We start from the raw sequence: 23955 nt of genomic DNA, 5'->3' as shown, positions 1-23955 counted from the left end.
CCGCACATGTGCAGTACAGGTATGCAATATTGCAAGCAGTTTGCCTGCAGACTGTCAGTGTTTGACAGTCTGCTGCCAAAGACGCAGCCCAGATCAGTAATGTATGCAGGAGGTGTGACGCCTCCTGCAGCATTACCATATTACAGCTGCTGACATGTTAGCAGCTGCGGTAGCATATACATCCGCAGCTGAATCGCTCCCTGTGACTCTTTTTATTACCAACATTAGAGAATCAACTTCATTCACAGTCATTCTACGATGGGCCTTCCAGAGAGCAAATTACAGAGTCTCGAATAGTTTTTCATTTCCCATTGATTATAAGAAGATTTCTTATTGAAATTGTTGCGAATTAAAGGTTGAGAAAACTTCTCGTGAATTCCCATGGATTACAATTTAATACTTCCGATGGATGACATTTACAAAATTAAAATCACACTGGATTGCAAAAAAGAAAAAAAAAAAGTTTGGATTTTTTATGTAAAGAACAAGGCTATTTTTGCATTTTATTTACACATTTTAATGAATAAGCTATTCAAATGATTGCATAAATACTGATGTTTTCCATGCATTTACATGTGAACCCGTTATCAAACACATGTGTCTTTTTTCTAGGCATTTTTTATGCACACAATGCCAGTGGCTAAGGGCCTTAAAGCACGTAAAGTTTTGTACTCAATTTTAACATACATTTAGGTACTTGAGGTACGGAGAATTTACCATTTTTCTTAGCTAAGAATGTTTAAGTGCATTTCCTAATCAGATTCTTACCCATTTGCATCAGAATCTCATGACTATATGGTTTGTCAAACAAATCTGTAAAATCATGTCTATTAATAAGGTTATATTACCCCTTTAATCGCCATTAATTATTCTATAGCAGTATACTATTGCAAAAGACTTGTGGGTACCATTATATTTAAAATAAATAAATAAATGCCAGTTAACAAAACAGCATTGCTTATTAGTATGTGCATGAGCAAAGCAATAAATAGGTTGTTTTCCTATTGCATATACAACATAGTGTACAATAAAACTGTAAAACTTGAATGGGTTATTCAGTAACATTCATACAATGTCCATATACGGCATTACCTCACCTCTCACACGTTACCTCCCTGTTTGCAAATACAGAAAACAATATTGCTTTAAAACTTGTTCTCGTTCACTATTTAAATCTTTTTGTCTCTTTCCACCAAATTATATAGATCAAAATACCACTTTTACTGGATCATAAACAAAAAATGTGTATCTTGTGCAGGTTTATGTGTAAACAAAAGCAAAGGGGTGAGTAGCAAGAAGTCATGTCTCTGTAAACAAGCCATAAAAAGCAACACTGGTCAGCTTGGCATATTGTCCAGCATGGTGAGAGATTACAGGCAATTGGAGAAAATATGAATCCACAACATCAGCAACTGTTTCTCTGTTAAACAACAATGTTGCTGTTTACCAGATAAATATTTTACAGCTGTTCACTTACTAATTGTGTAATGTAGGACTGTGGAGAATTAGATGGCACTGTTCACAAAAATATCAAGATTTTGTTGCAAGATGCACCATTTTATTCATGAAAGAACAGGTATCTCTCTCCCTATGTCCTTATTACTCACTACTTCACTATGCATCATAGTTTAACATGAAATTTAAAACATGAAATAAATAATGACTGAAAAGATCGGAATACAAGATATATAATTTGGCAAATTTATACTTTTGGAAACTTTCACTTGCTGATACCCTATCTGTCTTCTCCCCTTTGCATTTAATTTCTGTATAGTATGTCACTTAGTTGTAATACTATACATAAAAATCAGAACTTAGGGCCTGATTCAGAGCCGGACGCTCTGACCAGAGCGCTCGCTCTGAAATCAGGGCCCTCCTACCTAAACTTGGAGCGGCCTCCCGGCCGCTCGCATAGCTGTGGATGACCACCCACAGCATATGCGAGCGGCCAAAAAGATGGTCACGATGGTCAAGATCATCGCAACCATAGGGTCTCGGTGACCGCAAGCCCTGGAGTGATTTTGGCTCTATCAGAGCCAAAATCACTCCCACTGACATCACTAGTGATGTCAGTGGGGCCGGACCCAGACCGTAGGCGGTCCCATGGAACCGTAGGCCTCCGTCTGGCAGCCACGCCCTTGGCACGCCCACCAAAGGGGGCGTGCTGTCAATCAACATCGACAGCACGCCCCCTTTGGTGCGAGACCCGGAGCGACGGCTTCCCCGTCGCTAGCCGGATCTCGCACATGCGCACGACGGAGCAGCCTCCATCGTGCGCATGCGCACTAGGGCACCATCGACCCGCTTGCGAGCGCTCACGAGCGGGTCTGAATCAGGCACTTAATCCCCATGATTGCTGCTTCCGATTGGTCCTGCAACTCACAAAATATGGGACGAACCACAGAACCCCTGGAGGAATGGCCGCACTAGGCAGCCCCTTGAGCTCCATTTAATGTCTCCCTAGTAGGGAGTGATGCTTTAAACATAGTGAATGCATGAGTATTCATATTGAAACAATAGTAGTGGAGAACATAGATTTGGGGCTGATACTTAACTTCAAAATCACTGCACAAGGATGTGGTTGAATTGGCTCTTCTGCTGCACAGATTTGATCACTCCAAATGGAAAACCAGTTGAGATAATATCCTCAATTGGTATGCATAAGGTCACTAGCTGTGTATATGGGATGTGTAGGTGTGCTTTACATTGTTAGATGGACATTTAGCATGCTTCATGAACAGCCCCATAGGGTTCCAAGCAAAACTCAGCAAATTCGGGCTCGGAGTGGACTTGCAAAGGGTGAGAGGTACCACTCCATTGCCAGCGTTTTAACGCCGTTGCAACTGCAACTCGCACATAATAGGATTGACCCCTGTGACTCGCTCTCCCCTACACTACTTTTTGTCAGCAAGAAAGCAGCTGAGCTTTTGTAATGCTAGTGCTTTTCCATATGGAAAACAAGCGCCTGTAGGACGTCCCCTGAAAACAGACGTTTTGTGGAGATACCCATAAAAAAATAATCTCCTATATCTCCTGCGGTTCTTCATTTTTCATTCGCAAAAGCAGCTGTTATTGGGAGCTGCTTAATTTGCAACTTGACCAAGCTCCAGAATGCTTTGCATGCCAAAGCTTGGCCCTGGCAGCTAAAGCCATCTTCAGATGGAGTTAGCCATTGTAGCCTATTGGCTATACAACGGTCTTATGGGGAGAGGGATCCTTCTGATCCATTTAGTCCGCTTGCAATCACTTTACTTCTTACTGATCACTAGGAAGGGCTCTTATCAGCGCCCCTGTTCCAGAGACCTTCAGATGATACAGTTATTTAAAGAAAGATTCCTTATCGCTGCAAATTGCAGCGTTAAGGAATAATTATTAGTGGGGGCACCACAATTACTAATAAATATGCCCCTTACTCTCAGTGATTTACTATCTTATGCTGCTCCCACAATTGTAATATGATTGACAAGCCATCCTGGACAGTAAATGGAGCCGCGTAAATACCTATGAACAGGGCAAGTTACTTCATTTTTTGGTAAGTTTTAAAATTAAATATTTCATAGCAAATCAAATTTGAAACTAACATTTATTCAAATTGCACTAAACAGTTTCTGGGTATAAAGAACATATTCAAACTAAGAGATTCTCACAACTAGTAGATATACAATAATTCCCCAAGTCCCTATTTATTTGGGATTTAAAATATATTGCAGCTTTTTTGGCCCTCAGTCCTAATAGTCTGCCACCTTTTACAAATAATTCCAAATATTCTAGTCTACAACTTGGGAAGCATAACCAGAGCTAACTGAATGAATGAATGAAATATGCAATATCAAAAAGTGAATGTATAAAGGGGCCTATCCACTAAGCGACCTGAAAGACTAGCGTTCAGACCTTCAGATCGCCGAGGTGTGGTGCCCGCACTGAACGGCGTTCACTGAACGTCATTCAGTGCAGGAGTCCAACCTCCTATCTCTGAACATGCCGAACCTGATGAGCGTCGTCAGGTTCCGTAGATAGTGGGCATGTTCCGTAGATAGTCGGGGTCGGCAAAGACCCAGCGTGCACGCGCATCGCTGGTCCTTGTCGGCTATCCATTACACGACTTTGTGAACAATGCGACCTGGTTTTGGTCGCATCGTTCTAAAAGTTGTGTAATGGTCAGGCCCCTGAAGGCTGTTTTATAGACACAAAGGGGTCAATCCAATTAAATGCGAAAGGTGCGAGTTGCCTTTGCATTGGCGTTTAAACGCCGGCAACTCACACCGTTCGCGGCTCGCTCCAAGTCCGAATTCGCTTAATTTTGCTCGGAGCCCTATGGGGCTGTGGGGACTTTTAAGCGAATCTGGGCTGCTGTAAAGTGCGACCACTGCCGCAATGATTCGCACCCGCAAGATCATCGCAGCTAATTGGATTGACCCCAAAGAAATTTACACGTTCATTCCAGTGCAATACAACAAAGTATTTTTGTTGTTATTAACATTTTATTTTACAACTTTACAGGCATAAGTAACCTAAGAAAGGGATTTGTTACATTAGTGTCCCTTTAAATTATATAAGACAAACTGTAGCATCATTCCGAATTATGTAGTTTACAGCTAAAAATAGTGAGTGATACAGTACAAGTACTTTTATTTACATATATTTTACATTGTAGAACACACAGGCTACAGAGAATGTTGTCACAGCGCCAATACTAAAAGCAAATGTATAGGAGTGCAAAGTACAATCACCACAACAAGAAGCAAATGTATAGGAGTGCAAAGTACAATCTTTACAACTAATATATGCATACATAGATTTAGAAACAGGTCAACACCTTCCAAACGAAACCTTTGTACTTTTAAGTGAATGTATGAACTAATGGACAAGCAGTAACACAGAATCAGGCTGTCCATCATGAATGCAGATGTCACTATTACACTCTCATACTGTAAGCAGACACACAGAGCTCCAAATAAAATTTATTTACACATTCATTCATATATTAAAGTACAATATTTAGATGGTAGCCCCCTCCTGATAGAGGCAGGTAACAGTATATATGGCACCAGTCTGATTCTTTATATCAGTTATAAGATATGATATTGTTAATAGAACCACAATTTAGTTATGTAGTTAAATATTTGTCCTGCAGAAAGTTATTCTTGAATCTTTCATTTGGTGTGTAATGTATACACACTTGTGCGCACAGCCACACACAGGAGCTATTCCTGCCATAACAGGTGCTGGACTATTACTGCTCTCTCCCAGGATCCATCTGTCTCTTACCTTCTCGGGGAGACCTGGGAGTCCTTGGCATGACCACCTGTTGCAGCAGCTTTGTTGGAGGCATGGTAAGCTGTCAGGACTACTCCCTGGGAGCTATTAGGCCGCCAGCTCATGGTGTGCCCAGCATAATTCCTCCAGCAGCGTCTTGAATAGATAGATAGTGCTTGTTCCTGTCTTGCCTCAAGGCAACTCTGCTAAAGCAGCAGCAGCAGGCTGCTCCTCCTCCCCCCTAACATCACAGTAGGTAATGAGAACAGGGAGGGACTATGCTCATTCTGCTTCCTCGTGCAAAACAATGACTCAGTCATGATCAATGTCACAGGCTTACAATACGTTCTGTTTCATCTCTCTAATCGTCTTTCGCTGATACAAGCAAGGAGGAGGAGGAGCACTGCACACAATGCATAATCAATGTTCCTTTTCTATTCTAAAAATAGAACATTATTTATGTCTACAATTCAGCTAGTTGAAAATAGATACGGATTGAAATAAGGTATCTCCACTGTCACTGTCTCACATGTGCAAGTGACAAGTAACACATGTGCCTAGCAAGATTATTTTTGAATAATAATTTTACTATTTTTCATACAGCAGCGAGCACCATTTGCCAATGAGAAAAACAAATAAACTTTGAACAATACAGTAGTACCTGGCAGTACTCACACCATCTAGTGTCAGGCTGGAAGAATATATAATCCATTTGTTTTATCTTTATGGTCACTGAATACTTGAACTCTCAATAATTATATTTTAAAAGCTAGTTTAATGCCGGTATAATTTATTTCATTCTGCTGTTGATATTACTGGCGGTGTTTGCTGTAATATTCTGCAGTGACTATATTTACACATACTGTAATTATATGTTGTGGCCTGTGTATGTCTGCAGTAAAACCCTAGGTAAATGAAATATTCATAAATGGATCAGACTGACTTCTGAAAGCATCAATGGCATGTTTTCCTCATTGGTAAAATGTGGTGATATTAATTTAAACCTTTGCACCACATATATTTGCATAATAATACTGTATTTATTTTTTATTTTTTAAATTAAATGTATGCCATACTTCTCATTTAAATAAGAACATATATACATGATTACTAGTTTATTTTAGTGACATATATCTAATGCCCTTTTCACACATTGCCAAAATACCTAGGTTTTTGCCGGTGTGCGTGCACCGACATGGGTCTAGACTATGGGGTCTACACTACTAAGCCTTGGAGAGAGATAAGGTACCAACCAATCCGCTCCTAACTTTCACATTGCAGGCTGTGTTTCAATAATGATAGGAGCTGTTTGGTTGGTACTTTATCTCCATCCACTATATCTCTCGCCAAGGCTTAGTACATAGACCTCTATGTGTGAAAGGGAGCGACCCAGGTCAGAGTCTGTTCTGCACCAGGGTCATGGACTGAGATCTGGGAAATTCATGGGTTGATAGAACCTTGCATTTCCCAGGTCGTCAGTCTGAAAGGAGTATTAGAGGGCAAGTAGATGGATAATTCAGGCCACCTAGCTATTGTGACATCTTTCATCTGATGCTAAATGCTATTCATACTTTATTGCAATTACCTGTGCTGAAGTAATCAATGTTTTTTTTTGTTTGTTTGTTTTTAAACACCCTTCTCATCATTAATGAAGTCAACACAATAGTACATTAGTGGGAAGTTAAGGAGCAGATTATTTTGTGCTTGGTAGAAGAGATAATTTTGCAGGATCTGCTAATCCACACAACAGTTTTTAAAATCATTACCATGTGATATACCCACAGAATACATACTGATCTACTGTTATAGCAAGCCCATGGTTTTTAGGGTTACTTTTGGTTCTAGTTAATTTTCCTGATCTACTTTCAGGATTGTTTCTATAATAAGGCAAACTGAGGCTTCTGCACCATAATACAGCACAATTTTGGGGGCTGCAAAATGTAGGGAACTATTTGTTTAAAAATAGCTTTTTTTTTCTCTGCAAAAGTCTAATTTACAGTACACACACCACACAACTGCTAGAAAATGCTTTGCTTTCAAACCTTCCATTTATACTCCATTTACACAGCAGTCTAAAACCTGGGTTATTGCCGGGTAACCAGGATTCCTGCTTGGTGCAAATGGGGCCAGGGTTGGATTCCGAGCCCGACAATCTAGCCCAGGTAGCTTGCAGGTCTTAACACGGGAATTTCCTGTATAACCCTGCAGTCGTCCCTGGGTCGTTCAACCTGGGCACTGTTTAAACATGGGGAGATACAGATTTCCCGGCGCATCTCCAAGCGCTGGCAGAAGAGTTCCACTTCGCTCGGATGCAGTGTGAACGGTGCCGACCCGGGCATAACCTAGGTCAGTGCCACATGTGAAAGGGGTCTGCCCTGGGTCTAAGTGGGACAGACTCCATTTCCCCATGGCCTCCAGAATCACTGCATTCGAGATGAGGCCGTACCAGTGACCTATACAGGGGCATTATTACTTTTTTCTTCCTGCTACTGATTTCTCACCCCATTCAACCAAGCATCTGACTTGACTTTCTCATTGCTTTGTTACATTGCTTCCGTGCTTTCAGATCTTCTGAAATAGTGACTCCTAAAAACCTTTCCTCCTCTGTAGTTTCCATTATAGTACCCTTGATACCAGTTGTGGCTCCAGAGGAGCCACACCTCTGCCCTTCCAAATGCTGCCAAACATCACCGTCTGGGACTCACTGGCAGTTAGTGTGGCTTCCTCAGTTGAATTTTGGACTGTGCTGCAGTCGCACTTCTGGAGCCACCACTGCTTGATACTATATTCAGCATTTGGATTTTTGAGACCCAAGTGCATGATTTTCAATTTTTTAGCATTAAACTGTATTTACCACATTTTTGACCATTCCTCTATTCTACCTAGATCCTCACTCATTTGTTTTATCCTTTCTGGTTTGTCTACCCTGTTGCCTATATTTGTGTCATATGCAAAAAGGCATTTTTTTTTTGTAGATCCATCGCACCCCAACGACTCCCATATTTGGCCTGCTTATAGCAGACTAAGCTGCAGCCTAGGCTGTCTCTGAGCTTGCGGACAAACCTAATTGCCAGATTCACCTACCACCACTGCTCCACTGACAACTGCTTTGCTGCCCAAGCTCAGGGTCCTCTATTCAGGAAACTGGCTCTGCTCACTTCACGATCAGGCCCATAGCAACTAATCCATGCCATGGTTGTAGCCTAGTTCCCCCTAAGTAGCTCTCCTCTATTTTGACCTTTAGTCGCCTCATACTGGGCCTTTTTGGACCTGCAGGTGAACGTTTGCCTGGACTCCTCACCTGGCCTACACCATCATGGCCAATATTTGTCTCCTGGGATCTTCTTACTTCAGCCTACCGCACTCCTCCACTGACCACCTCAGTCTCCCTGGTCACAGTAGTATTATACCTTCACTTACCATTTTAAAACTCTCCACCACATGATATGATGTTTCTACTTGGAGTGAGAGTGATAATGCACCTGACCCAGCAGCCTCATCGGTATACAGGGGCCACTGTGTCAGAGATGCTGTTTCTGGCCTAAATCTGCACTCTGCATCTTACTGCTGGGGCTTATTTACGTTCATATCTGCATTGGGCATTATATATTGAGGCTGCTCTGGCTGGGTCTCCTGAGGGCATCACCACTTAATACACATAGTTACTTTTTACATCAACTTTTTATGTTTGTTTATTATTCATGTAATTTTTCACATATATTTTAACCCCTTAACACTTAGTAATTACTTGCACACTTCTATACTTTACACTGCACTGTCACTCTTTTTCCATTTTTCGTGTGATGCCCTGGGGGGGTCCTGGGCTGAACGTTATTTTGGGGTGCTCTGAGCCCCGGACGTGAACCGTTTAGTGTAGGGACTGCTAGTGACAGAGAAGCCTTGACGAGGCCTAGCAGCATCCCATGTATTTGCAAATGCATGCAACTAATATCTCTGAAATTCTATTACCATATAGTGTTCATATATTGTTGCTAGTATAATTCAGTGTGCTGAGGAACAATGGGGGGTTAAACCCCCCTCTCTTTTCTACTTGGTATGACCCCTCCCTTTCATGCACCTGAAAATAGTACTACCAGATTGATTGAGCAGCTGCCATTTTTTTGTATATTGAGGGAGATGTAAGAAGCTCAGAAGCGTTATCAGCACACATTATGTGCGCTGATACCGCTTCTACTCAATGTATGATTGGGTGTTTGATGGTAAATGACAGGGGCGCCCCTGTCATTATCGGTGCTGCTATCTACAAGATAGCAGCGCCGATAGCCTGGGCAATGTATGAATGGTCAGATCGCCTGACCGTTCAGCCCGCTGTAGTTGTCGCTATCGACAGCTACAGCCTGGCCCTGCCCTACCCCCTCAGTAGGGACAGCGCTGTCATGCTGCGGCGGCTGCCAGCTCCAGGCTGCATGCGGGGATCTTGCGATACTTGCGAGATCCCACTCATGCTCAGTGGAGCCGGCCGGGACTGAGACACAGCGCATCAGCACTAGGCTGATGTGCTGCAGTCTCTAGCGGGGAGTGCCGGAGGGGCGAGTTATCACTCCCTCGCTCCGGCCGATGAGATGTTTATACATCTCATCGTTAGTGCTTCTTGCTTTGCCACGGTAAAAAGGCAAAGCAGGAAGCGATATAGCGGCATGTTAAGTGCTGCTATAATACATCTCCCCCCTTGTGCTGGCCACATTCACATTTGGAGCAGATTATGTACACAGTATTGATGAAACGTTAGATTGGAAGATTGACTTGCATGTTGATAATCTATATTTATATCTTTTGTTTATGATAATCTTATGTTTCAACGGTGCATTACATTTAGAGAAATCTAATGGTTTCCTTGGACTGCCATCCATATTTGTCTGCTGTCCTTGTCTAATCTGTTTTTTTTTCTGAGGCACATGTCTAATTGTATACTACAGTATAGTTTAGTGCAGATAACACTCATTAACCTTTTTATTTTTTACTTTATCGTGCGCAACATTTTACTTCCTGGTTTTTTTTGCAGTGTCTCCTTTGCCTTTTGCAATATTACTGTAAGCAAGTTGTTAGATTACACAGGTCATTTACGTTAGGGCTATAATGACACTTGGTTTCCTCAGGTCAATCTCAATGTTTGTTAAAAAAAAAAAAAGTTTAACAAGCTTTTTACTAATATTTCTCATTGGTGCAGATATACACTATTCTTCCCGCACCCCTTCAGGTCTGCGGGCAGAAATCCGTCAAAAGTACAGGCACGATGCTGTTCTCTGCCCTTAGCGTCGCGGAAACAGCATCACGCCAAGCAGTTTAGTCGGAGAATGCCCGTTCTCATAACTAAACACTCTTTTTAAGGCGCAAGGGGTGGGAGAACAGGCATTCTCCGAACTAACAGTGCACTAAATTCAATAGCTCCAGTAGCTCCCTCCCGGTGCTATTTAATTCGCGTTCAATTGAATTGAGCTCATTGAACACACATTTTGCAATAAAAAGTTCATAACACATCACGTTTTTATGTTATGGTCTTGTGTTCTTAGGGCCTGATTTCAAGATTTATGCTAATTCAATTGCAACTGCTATCTCTTACGGATCCTAGTTGCCAAAATATGGTAATGCTTTCCAAAGCTTAGCCGAGCATTGGGGCCGAAAACTGCTGCCTTCTCATATCTCTCCGACGACGTACAACAGCGTAAACATCGGTAACATTGTCGCAGATCAGGCAGTGCAGCTTGTAAGTGAAGTCTGACCTCCCTCATACACTGCAGCTCTCCTGACACTCAGAGATCTCTCATTCTGCGAAGGAGATTGCAATGGCTAATTTATGCATGCCCATGAAAAAGTTTAAATGGTCAGACACGCCGCCTGCATTTGCCTAGCCATCCGCTGTTACCTCCCCAAAATGATGACTCCTGTCTTTCACTTTGCAAGTGAATCCTCTGTGCAGCATTCGCGCATGTGCAATGGCTAACAATCGCTCAATCTGCGTAAATATCGGCATTGCATAAGTCTTGTAATCAGGCTCTTAGTTTTAACAATTTTATTTTTACCAATGTAAATTAACTGAATAGCTTAAAGCAGAGATAATACAGGAAAAACAGTCACATTTGATAACAAAAGGCATATAATAAAACAAATCCCACAAAGGTGAAACAGGGGTATATTTACTAAAGGTCGATTTTAATTTATTTAAAATCAAAGAAAATTTTTTTTCATCGATTTTATATCAATCAAAATTGATTAACATTGACCTTTAGTATATACAAACCCACAGAATTTGGTGGCAGATAATAACCTATTGGTCCATCTAGTCTGTCCTTTATTTAGCTGTAACACCCTCTAGGGAATGGTATTTGTAAATACACCCCTCTCAGTGTTAAAGCTTGCTTCCTGTTGTAGATATTGCATTCCTGAGACCCTGGGGATCGGTTTTCAGGTAAAGGAGGGGCTGGAGAGATAGACACGCAGGAGTGGGGAGACTGGGGGGCCTATTCATCAACACTAAATTAACGTTTTTAAGGACATTTTCCTTAAATAACGTTATTTTAGTATTCATGAAGCCACTTAGCACAGGAGATATCACTGATATCTCCTTGCTAAATCCCCCTGCGTTAATTTCCATACTCCCCATACATTAGTATGGGGATATGGAAATTATGGTATTCATCAAATTCCGAAAATTATGAATTTTCGGAATTTGATGGAGTTACTATCCGCCACTGTGATGTGGCGAATAGCAGGACAGACTTACCTGCTTCCAGCTGGACAGGTCCCCCGGCGTCTTCCTCCGGCGGTCTGGTACGTCCTGTGGCTCCGGAGGCTGGTCGGACACTGTATTCTCCCAGCAGAACACAATAAAGATTAGAAACCCCCCCCCTTTTTTTTTTTCTAATCTGTACTGTGGTCTGCTGGGAGCCCATGTGACAGACCAGCAGGACGAGTCGGAGGCTGCTGCGCAGACAGGTAAGTGCTGAAGGGGGGGGGGAGGTGAGCAGGGGGTAGGGGGGGCAGGTGAGCAGAGGGGGGGAACACAAACTTACTGCATGTGTAGGCAGTGCTGCGCATGCGCTGGGTTAACGAATTTAACAGCGCATGCGCAGCACTGTTTCCAGCTGCGGTAAGTTAGTGTAGACAGGGATAACTATCTATTTCCTGAAAAGCTGTCATCACAAAAATTACAGCTTTTCGGAATAGATAGTTATAGGGAGGAGGAATGATGAATTCCTCTGGTAATTAGGTAGAACTCCATGCGAGTTCTAAACCTAATTACCTCCAGCGAAAGTTTAGTAATGATGAATAGGCCCCTGGATGTGTAACAGTCAGATAAAAGAAAAGAGGGGGGAGGAGAGAACAAAGGGGATTGAGAAGAAGAATTTGGGAGAGAGGAGACATCTTTGGGAACAGTCAGAGCTGGAAGCAGAAATGTAGCCCTCGTGCTCCCCTGGCAGGGGGAGATTGGCGGGGCCGTGGTGGCTACCACTATGCCCATCTAACGCCAAAGGAGTGAGGTCTGGAGTGAGACCACCGAGATAAAGTCTGTGAGAGACCAGACAAAGAGCTGGAATGTTGCAGTGTGAGCAGCCCAGTGAAGTGTTTAGCACCCACGAGAGGGGTAAGAGATGTCAGTATATGTGTTGGAGAGATGGGGAAGAGGAATTTCCCAGGAGCTTTACTGTTATGGGACAAGAGGAGTGCCTTAAGCATAAAAGCCCCCCAGCAGCCATTAAAGGCACTGTGGTTGCAGTGTGGCTATAGGAGCCATTCCTGTAGGATAGGGATGGGCGGCAGCTGAGAGGTTGATAGCTGCAATAGAAAAGTCTGTATATTGCTGTACCATGTGAAAGAGAAGGGGAGCAGGGAGAGGCAGACTGGGTATGAGACACTCTATATATTGTCTTAGAAGAGACAAAGGAGAGGAAGAATGCAAACAAAGTTATGTGAGATGTGTGCGAAGCTGTGGAACTACAGGCACCATCCAGTATAGGGCCAGGTGGACCTGCATGTATGAAGTGGAGAACTACAGGCACCAGCCAGCATAGGGCCAGGTAAACCTGCATGTATGAAGTGGAGAACTACAGGCACCAGCCAGCGAAGGGCCAGGTGGACCTGTGTGTGTAAGATGCAAAGCATTCATTGTAACTGTGCTTAAAGACTGTGCTGGTGAAGAAGAGTGTGATGTAACGTAACCATATCCATAAGATTGTCCTACATCATCTGACATGCCAAGTATATGAGCTGGAGGGAGAGGTGAAGCTGCTATAACCATATTCTTGTCCTTTAAAGTCATGTGCAGGAGGAGAGAAATAAAGTGGTTTATTTTTATAAGAGAAGGTCTTGCGCCCAAGTTATTCAAAAGGACTGTTACTGTATGTGTATATCTATACCTGTATCTATATGTGTGACTGTCATAAAGCCTGCATGGACAGGGACCCCCTTCTCAGGTATTGCCCACACCCTGGAGAGCTAGCCTGAGGCAATAGGAGGTGTATCACTCCAAATGCACCTATGTACCACACCACACACTGAAGGGGGGGTTACATAACCTTTTGGTAACCTCAACCCTATTTGATCCTTAGTTGTTTGTAAGGATATTCTTATGCCTATCCTATCATATGTCTATCCCAAGCATGTTTAAATTCCTCTACTGTCTCAGCCTCTAATACCTCTGATGGGAGACTATGGCACTTATTCAAATTTCCTGTGAACCTACCTCCCTCCAGTTTCAGCGCATGTTCTACTATTTCTCTTCCTTTAAAGAATGTTTCTCTCCTGTACCATGTTAAAAGTTTTGATATATTTGAAAGTTTCTATCGAGTCCCTCTTTCCCCTTCTCTGCTCCAAACTATACATATTAACGTCTCTTAGTCTCTCTGGTTACGTTTTGTGATGTAGGCCATGCACCATTTTAGTTGCCCTTCTTTGTACAGTCTCTAATGTGTGTATATATATATATATATATATATATATCCTTCTGGAGATATGGCCTCCAGAACTGCACATAGATGAGGCCTTACCAGTGAGATCGGTATGAAATACCGCCGGACCTATGTCCGTCGGTTCAAATCCCGACGCCAGAAGACCGGCACCAGTGAAGACCCTGACAGCTGTAAAGGTAAGTATTAACTAACCTAACCCCCCTAACCCTCCTTTAGGGGTGCCTAACCCTAACTTCCCTCCCTATTGCCTAACCCTAACCCCCCTCTAAATGCCTAAACCTAACCCCCCTTCCTCACAGCCTATACCGAAGTCTCCCTAGGGGTGCCTAACCCTAACCTCCCCCAGGGGTGCCTAACCCTAACCCCACCTTCCTGTAGCCTAACCCTCCTAGGTGTTGCCTAACACTAAGTCCCCCCCCGGGAGCCCCTACCCTAACCCTCCTCCCCGTGGCTGTCCGCACCCGGCGCCAGGCTTAGCTTTGATCGGTATGCCGGGTGTTGGGCTTCCAGCATAGGTCTAATGACAGGCGTCGGGATTTTGACGCCTGTCATTAGTACCTTGCCGGCATTTGACAATCGGGAAGCCGGCGGCCAGCATTTCGACCGCCAGCTTCCTGACTGCATCCCTTACCAGTGACCTATACCGGGCATTATTACTGTTTTCTTCATGCTACTGATTCCTCTACCTACGCAACGAAGCATCTGACTTGCCTCTCTCAATGCTTTGTTACATTGCTTATACAAAAAACAGAGTTGCAGATGCACTATGCTACATTGTTACATTGCTTACCTGCCTTGAAGTAATCTGGAAAACTGACTCCTACATCCCTTTCCTCTTCTGTGGTTTCCATTATAGGACACTTGATACTATATATAGCCTTTGGGTTTTGTAACCCAAGTGCATGATTTTGCTTTTTTTTACATTAGACTATAGTTTCCATGTTCTTGACCCTTCATCTAGTCTACCTAGATCCTCAATCATTTGTCTTACCCCTCCTGGTGTGTCTATACCCTGTTACATATTTTTATCTCATCTGCAAAAAGGCATACTTTCCCTTCAATACCATTTGCAATGTCACCAACAGAGATATTTAAAAGCACTGTGTCAAGTACAGATCCCTTGGGTACACCACTGGTAACATTTCACTCCTGTGAATGCACTTAATTTACTACAACTATCTGTTTCCTATTCTGCAACCAAGAATTTATCCATTCAACCATCTTACAATCCAATCCCACGCTTTCGACTTTATTTAGCAGTCTGCAATGTGGGACTGTGTCAAAAGCCCTTCTAAATTGTAGATTAGCTGCATCTATGGCCCCTCTTTGATCTTTTACTTTAGTTACCCAGTCAAAAAAGTCAATATGATTTGTTTGTCATGATCTTCCCCCAGCAAATCCATGCTGGTTGGCATCCTGCAAGTTGCTGGTTTTGAGATATTCCCACAACTCTTTCTTTTAATAGTGTTTCCATTATTTTCCCTACTACTGATGTAAAGCTCACTGGTCGGTAATTACTTGCCTCTTCCTTGCTTCCACTTTTGTGCAGTGGAACTACATTCGCTCTTTACCAGTTCTCTGTAATTACTCCTGTAGCTAGTTACTGGTTGAATAATCGTTATGATACTCCCAAATAATTTATATATGACCCCTAGAGTCATGCTAGGAAGGGCTTTTGCTTATAGCAACCACCAGTTTCTTCTTCAGGGTCCATAGGGATACACAGGGATACCATGGGGAATTTTACGGTTGGAGACCAGGCACCAAACAGTTAAAGCTTCAGCTCCCAGGATGCTTCGGGTCCTCCATATATACCCTGCCCCTAGCCATAGTACTTCAGTTGTTCGTTTGGCGCAGCAGGATCAAATCACACCTTTGTAATATGGGACTGCTCTGGCAGTCCCAAACATTTATTTTATGTTTTATTTTATTTAATATTTTTGGGTTGGCAGTACTAAGTGTCTGAATTAAGATGAATATACTGTGACTCCATCTACCTCCGCAGGACCACAACACCAGTAACTGGGCTTGTGATTTCGGCAGGTCGCGGCTAAGCTTGCTAGCTGCAATTCTGCGACCTGGACTGCAACTGGATGCACGGAGATGTTAGGTAAGGCGATTCCTCGCTTATGGGGAATCCCGCGCTGCAGTTTTTGCTTCTTGTGTCAGAGATGCACCAGAAGCCGCTGCTGTCAGGGCCCAGGATTGTCTGCTTCCTCACTACACCACCGGGGCTTTATCGTCTGATGCCGAGGATCGGCAGCAGATGCTTCTGCTGCCACGAGACCAGTGTACCTGACTGGTTAACGCAGCTTAGGGGAAGTAGGCGATCCCCTGGCAGCTCCTCCCCCGACCCAGACACAGTCCCTACGAAGGGTTTCGCACATCTGGGTTTCTCCGCCTACCCTCCATGTGTAAATGAGATGCTCAAGCTCCACGCTTAGTGTGCCCTGTAGCTGTTGGTCTCAGGAGGGTTTGGGTCAGTCTCCCTGTATACTTCTCCCTTGGTTAAGGTATATAGTGCTCTATATTCTACCATTCCTTTGTGTTTGTGTAGTTGATTTAGAGTCGATTGTAATTTTATTACATGTGCATTGTATGTGACTGTTTGCTATCTGCTGTATTGACCCCATATTTTATTTCTGTCTGTCAATTATAACTATCACTGTTTTTCTCTCCATCCTCTAGGGGTGGAGGTTTTTCTCTCCATCCTCTAGGGGTGGAGGTTTTTCTCTGAGTACTTCACATTCATATAGATTTTGTGAAGGCTGCCACATAACATTGCAATTATTGCCTTTACTGAACATGTCAAAAGATAAAGGGATACAGGAGGGGGAGCCCTCTGTGCTGGTTTCATGTAAATAATGTATGGCTTATTTGTTCCCTCAGGACATTAAGGATGGTTTGTGTGTTGTCTGTCTTAAAGAGCCACCTAACCAGTCCAATTTACCTGTTCCTAGACAAGAGCCTTCTTGGGTAGCCTCTTTGTCCCAGGTAATGAAGCAGTTTATGGATCATATGGCTGCTCCCACTATGCCTCCTTGGATGGGGTGTTCGCAGCATGCTAAGTTTGCACCTCCTATGCATTTTTCCTGGAAGGATGTTGATGGCCATTCTAGTCAGAGTATGGCACCATCTAATGTTGATAGCAGACCGGTAGTTACTAAGGCGCCTAAGCACAAGTTACCTTTTTATCAGTCTGCTCAACATATGGATTCAGACGCATCATCAGAGGATTAAGATGATGCACAAAGTTCCTCTCCAGGGCCTAGCTCGGTGGAAGAGGACCATCCGGCTATAGTGGATGTTCCTTCTTTGGTGAAGGTTATTAAATCAATCCTAAACATTTAGGATGATGAACCAGCTCATAGTAAGAAGTCGCCAGTGTTTAAACACCACCGGAAGGTGATCAAAACGGAGTTCTTGTATCTGAACAGCTCACTGAGCTTATGGATTGTCACGGCCAGGGAATTTCAGCATGGCGCTAGGCAGGTGTTACCTGTGAGGTTGTGGTGTGGGCTGTCTGATGGCGGAGCTGGTGTCTGGTGGGGGTCTTTGGATGCGCGCGTTGTTGTGCGGGCCTGTTGTCACTCTGCGCTGGTAAGGCCTGGCGGTGTCTCCGTTCCATTTGGCATGCGCCATTTTGCCTTCTGGCCATGTGATGTGGCTGGCCAATCCTGGTGAGTCACATGTTCCCTCCAGCCAGTAACAGCACGGCATGGGGTATTTAGGAAGGGTCAGTGCCTTCCTTCTTTGCCAGTGCAACGTGTATCTCAGCCTAGCTGAGAGGGAGTTCTCTGTTCTTATCCTGTTCCTGTGTAATTCGCTGTCTGCCAGTCTGCCTGTCAGCTCCTAGCTTCCACTGGACTACCCTGCTTCCTCCACCACCCTTGCCCATACCTGAGTGCCTGAGCCTGCTGACATCCTGCTCAATTGCCTTAGTTCTCTACCTGCATACCTGGCTATTATTTTCCTGCATCACTACTAGCATACCTGGTTGATTATTCCAGTCTCACTACTGTCGAAGCTGGATAATTGGCTGAGACAAGATCAGTTTAAAATTGAATCGTGGCGACACTATCTTGCGACTGGCCGCAAGACGCCATCTTGGAAATGAGATCGCACGATGCCATTTTGCGAATGGACGCCCAAGCGCCATTTTAGATAAACTCACAATTAAGTACATATGGCGATATTACTATTAGCACCATGCGATTGCATCTTTCATCATTTCTCATATACACAGTAATACGCACAATTGCGCTGTTAACTACTCACACATTACATATTCACATACAAGGTTACATAAGCTTTAAGGTATAAGATTTAAGTTTGCTCACTTAGTATAAATGCTGTGAAATAAAGGTTATTTGGTAACTAAGGTTTTATACATGCTAAGTAAGCCGTGTTTGGTTTTGTACTGATGCGTACTCTTTCAACAGCATTCCGGTATTATCCGTGTGGAGATCGCATCATGCATTCTCGACTTATGGACCGCAGAGACTTCAAGCAACAAAATATATATGATATGAATAACTGTTAGGATGTTGCATGTGACGGGAATCTAGAGACCCCCAGTTGTTAGAGGCTAGGTTGGCTCTATTTGAATCAGCCTGTTAAACGCTCTGTAACAGATGTATCCCCCTTGGGAACCAATGACATCAGCAACAAACGTCTCTATTGTTTTGTCTATTCCTGGGGGGTATAAATATGTGTGCTCAAACGCTGGGTTTTTAGTCTTCGTGCTGAATGCTGATAGACGAGGGGTTTCTTGCTGATGCCTAACATCTGGTCCGGAAGCGCTGCGTATATATACTGTACTTGGGTCTGTATAATTCCTTTGCGCTGAATTGTGTCTGGATCAATAGCGTGTAACTGACTGTACTTTTACTTGAATAATACTTGTGCTTTGGAACCACAGATTCCAGGTCTGAAGTCTTTATTTACTGTACGCAAATTAGTGTCATCCTTAGAGGTTTATAGATAGGATTATTAGAAGGTATAGGCAGGGGTATATAGAGGTTCTAAAGTCAGTATCGTTACTACCTGCACACCTGGACAGTTCTAATTGTTTCTACTTGTACATTAACCCATTACTCCCACCACAGAACTCTAGTGCACGTTTATATATACCTGGACTTTTATTTACTGCCATATTTTATGTCTGCTCAAGCACATATTAAAAACCTAGTTTTTTATTCAAACCCGCTTCTGTGATCGCTCCTGCTACCACCCCCGGTCCACAAACAATCCAGAACATAACATGGATGAGTCATGGGGTAACCCTGACAAACATTTTTATGTGAATAAGAGAATAACATCATTGTATCCTTTCCCGGTTTCTGTATGTTCTAAGCGGGAGGTACCTCCTGTGGATGCTCATGTGATGCATTTAATCAGAAATGCTACATTGCCTATTCCGTCTGCATCTTCCCTGAAGGATTCCATGGATAAAAAGATTCAAGCATGTCTTAAAACAATCTTTTCATCAGCTGGAGCTGTTACTCGTCTAGCTATGGATGGAGCCTGGGTAACCAAAGCTGTTGAAGAATGGATGGGAGCATTGGAAAATTCTCTACCAAATGCTACCAGAGAGCAGATGATGTATATCTCCCATATACGGGAAGCAGCTTGCTATCTGGGTGGAGCTGCTGTAGATACTGGAAATTTAGCTTCTAAAGCATAAGAAGCTTCAATAGTGGCATGCAGGGCCTTTTGCTTTAGATCCTAAAAGCTGATACAGGATCAAAGAAGGAAGTTTTACCTTACTATGGAAAAGTACTTTTTGGAGCAGAGTTGGATAAATTAATAGCTACTCTGGCAGCTTCAAAGTCTGCAGGTCTGCCATCTACGGCGACTATAAAGTCTAGGCAGGTTTCTTTTCGGTTCTTCCGTTCTCAAGGATGAGCAAGGGAACAGCCTTCTAGTTAGACAGATGTCTAGTTTTCACAAAATATCAAGGCGACAAACTAAAAGGTCTGGTCCGACAAGATGTTCAGCTTCTAAACCGGACAACAAACCCTTTACCTGATGGGGCGGGCCTCATCCTGGGGGATCCCAGGGTAGGAGACTGAATTCTTCAATTTGCTGATTGTTGGCATCAAACAACAACAGATGCCTTGGTCCGAGAAGTGGTCTCTCAGGGGTATGCCTTCACTTTTAGGAGGCATCCTCCCCAGAAGTTCTTGTGCACAGATCCTCCAGCAGATGTGAGAAAGGCTTTGGCCCTTCAGGAAGCTATTCACTCCCTGATGCAGGTGGGGGTAATAGTCCCGGTTCCTGTGTCTCAACAGGGAAGGGGTCATTCCATTCTATTTCTGGTTTCAGAAACCGAATGGGGCTTATCGTCCTCTACTGAATCTAAAAACCCTCAACAGGTTTATCCATGTACCCAAGTTTCCTATCGAACCTTTCTGACCAATTATTTTTCCATTGGACCCGGGGGATTACATGATTTCCCTGGACATTCAGGATGCATATCTGCATGTTCCTCGTATACCATCCCACCAGCAATTTTTATGGTTTGCTGTCCTTCAGTAACATTACCAATTTCAGGCTCTGCCCTTTGGCCTATCTACGGCTGCCTGGGAATGTACAGTACCAAAATAATGGCAGTCATGACGGCCTGTATCAGGTGTCAGGGAGCCAGAAGTCTGCCATATCTGAACTACCTTCTGATAATGGCACGGACTCCGGTTGTTCATACTTCTTCATACAAGGAAGGGTTACCTTCCTAAGGTAGTGTCCCATTTTCATGTAAATGAAGAAATTGTAGTTCCAGCTTTTCAGGCTCCAGATCTTTCTGTAGGTGAAGCCTCCCTGGATGTGGTTTGTGCTTTCCGTATCTATATGGAGCACACAAACCCTGTTAGAAAATCAGATACACTTTTTGTATTATATAGTTTTCACAAATGAGGATAGCCAGCTAATAAGCAGACTCTGGCAAGATGGCTACGGGTGACTTTCTCTCAGGTGTACATACAGGCTGGTCTCCCTGTCCCAAGCATGATGACAGCACATTCTACTCTGTCTGTAGGGCCATCATGGGCATTTAGTTGTGTCTCTGCTGAACAATTGTGCAAGGCAGCCACGTGGTTTGCGGTCCACACTTTTCTTAGGTTTTATGTCTTTGATACTTTTGCCTCTCAGGGTGCTTCCTTTTGGCGACAAGTTTTCCTTTCTTCTCAGGAGTGTCCCCCACCCTAGGGGAACTGCTTTAGGACATCCCCATGGTATCCCTGTAGATCCCTATAGACCCTGAAGAAGAAAATTAGAGTTATGGTAGATTTACCTAGATAACTCCTTTTCTTTGAGGTCCATAAGGTCCACAGGGTACCCACCCTGATACACCTGGCTGCATGGGTAATTTTTTATTTCGGTCACAGATTCCCTCAGTTTGTGTAAGAGTGTTTCTGGTGTATGATTGCTCTTCCTTCTCCTCTTTCCTTCTCCTGCCTTGAGGCTTGTTAACAAAACTGAAGTCCTATGACTAGGGGCGAGGTATATATGGAGGACCCGAGGCATCCTGGGAGCTGAAGCTTTAACTGTTTGGTGTTTGGTCTCCAACCTTAATATTCCCCATGGTATCCCTGTGGTCCCTATGGACCTTGAAGAAAAGGAGTTAACTGGGTAATTCTACCATGAATCTATTTTTTTCCCTTAGCATTGGATACATTCACTGTTACTTAGGATGCCACCAGGTCTTCGCCTTCCAGACAGTATGGGGCTTATATAATTCAGGAGATCGCTGGATGTGTTGGAAGGTGAGGATTCAGAACAATTACTGAGACAGGACTGATGCCTCATTAGTAAGGCAAGGCCGTATGGCCACAACGGTAAATCACAGGGCTGGACAGAGGCAACCAGACAATTGCATATGAATGGACACATTCGCTGAGCAGCGCTAATGATGGAGTAGCCTGCAGGTGGTAAATACAGCAGGGGCAAATGGAGTAAAGGTTGCTAAGAGCCTGAACAGCTATAATAAATAGCAACAGAGACAGGGCTATAGACAACTCAGCACAGACTAGAATAACCAGGAGCTCAAAACACTGTGAGACATGGATGGATATATTTGGAAATTTACAGTTATTTTTTGCACTTATGAGTATTGTGGTCCTCCCTTTAAAAACCAGCAATAATCACCCATCATCATTGGAGCTCATCTCCCTTGATAATGTTGCTTCATTGGAGATTTTATAATGGGTGCACCCATAGTATATGTACCTTGTGCCAGCAAGCAGGTCCCTCCTCCTGGGCAGTGACTTCTTCCCAGTGACATCTCCGGGAAGATGGCGCCACACAGTGAAAGCAAAGACTCTGGCTCTGTGGCAGAGCCTTTGCTCTCTTGTGCGCATGTGCCATCTTCCTGAATATGCTGGGGAAGATGGTACCACAGAGGCGGAGGGACCAGTTTGCCAGCAGAAGGTAAGATTGGGCTTGAGGGGAGGAGCAACTCAGAGGAGGCCCCTCAGGCATTAATACTCCCATGTGCTGCTCCATTGTGTGAATATCTTGATGGAAAGAAGTCCAGGTGCAAATGTGAAAAATGTATCTTCAGCAACATACAGCATCCTAGCTTTTGGTACGTATTTAGCAATTGAGCTATCAGATCTTTATAGTTTTCTGCCTTTTTTCCCTTAAAACTCACAAACCACCATTTTTGTCTAAAGCCTTTACAAAATTTTTCATGTGGTCTAACTTAACATGTAATGGAGGGAGAAGCACCATTTCAGGTTTCACTAAAGGTGCACATTTGATATTGTGATTTCTGAGAACAAACTCCTCTCTAAAGGCCAGTTTTTCACAATGTAATGCTGCTGTGTTCCTCAACTATCTCATAAGCACAAAAAACAACAAAACTTAGTAATACCACCCCACAAAGCAATAACTTACAAATCAACACAGATTTTCCTGCAAAATATATAATATTTGATGGCATATGAACTCAGTTTAGAAGAATCGATGAATAATCTGCATTCTTCAGGGTTATGATGAAACTAGTTCATCCATCAATTAATTTACATCTTTGCATACGCAAAGAGAGCTTTGCATTTCATAGTAAGATCCAAGGTTTTCATGTTGTTTTCTAAACAAGCAAGCAAATTTCCTTAGAGCAACCTGGATCCTAATATTTTAGTCTGTTACTTTGAAAGTTTCACATCCGTAACAAAGTCATTTAGCTCACTTTGCTCAATTAAGTATGTTTTGTGTTATGCTCGGAACTGTAACTAAGATCGCAACATGTAGAGGGACTTGCAGCAGGTTCAGGTGGGTCTTGCTCTTCTTCTGGAATGGTGAATTCCTCCCAGTTAGATGGAGAAACAGGAATCAAGAGCTCGGGTGCGTTTGGCACTGGTCTTTTTGAGGATGGGAGTTTGTGATATTCAATGTAAACTTTACTTTTCTTTGAAAACCTCTTAGTTTTTGTTTGACAGAAATAGCAATCTTCTAAGTGACTGGTCGGCTCTCGTCTGACCACTGGAATAGCAAAAGCCATACTATTTTTGTTTCCCTTCATCCATTTCATCAGACTTGCATAGCCCAACTTTTAACTTGATCACCTACATATACATGGCAGCTTAAATAAACATAGGACCTGATTCAGAGATGGACGGATTTGCAGAGCCGCACACGAGCAGCTGTGCAAATCTGTCCATCTCAAATGCAAATGCATTTCCGATCCCAGCACTGCAACCGACGTCACAGACTGGGATCACCATCCCAACCGATGGTCGTGATGGTTGCTCCTTTGGTTAGGTTGCGGGAGCTG

General features: G+C 43.3%; 1 protein-coding gene across 1 annotated transcript in view; it reads right to left on the bottom strand.

Moving 5' to 3' along the window:
* The window catches only part of ARHGAP18 (Rho GTPase activating protein 18), a 165623-nt gene extending 160134 nt beyond the window's left edge, over nucleotides 1-5489 (bottom strand). Inside the window, exon 1 of the mRNA XM_088451377.1 lies at nucleotides 5269-5489. Within this exon, the coding sequence (XP_088307503.1) occupies nucleotides 5269-5381 (113 nt within the window). The 5' untranslated portion in view covers nucleotides 5382-5489. The remainder of the gene's footprint in view (nucleotides 1-5268) is intronic.
* Between the last annotated feature and the right edge of the window lie 18466 nt (nucleotides 5490-23955).

Source organism: Taudactylus pleione, unplaced genomic scaffold, assembly GCF_031769625.1.
Source record: "Taudactylus pleione unplaced genomic scaffold, aTauple2 ptg000006l, whole genome shotgun sequence".
Lineage (NCBI taxonomy): Eukaryota > Metazoa > Chordata > Amphibia > Anura > Myobatrachidae > Taudactylus > Taudactylus pleione.
Note: the sequence above shows the minus strand (reverse complement) of the source record. Positions and strands in the feature narration are given on the sequence as shown.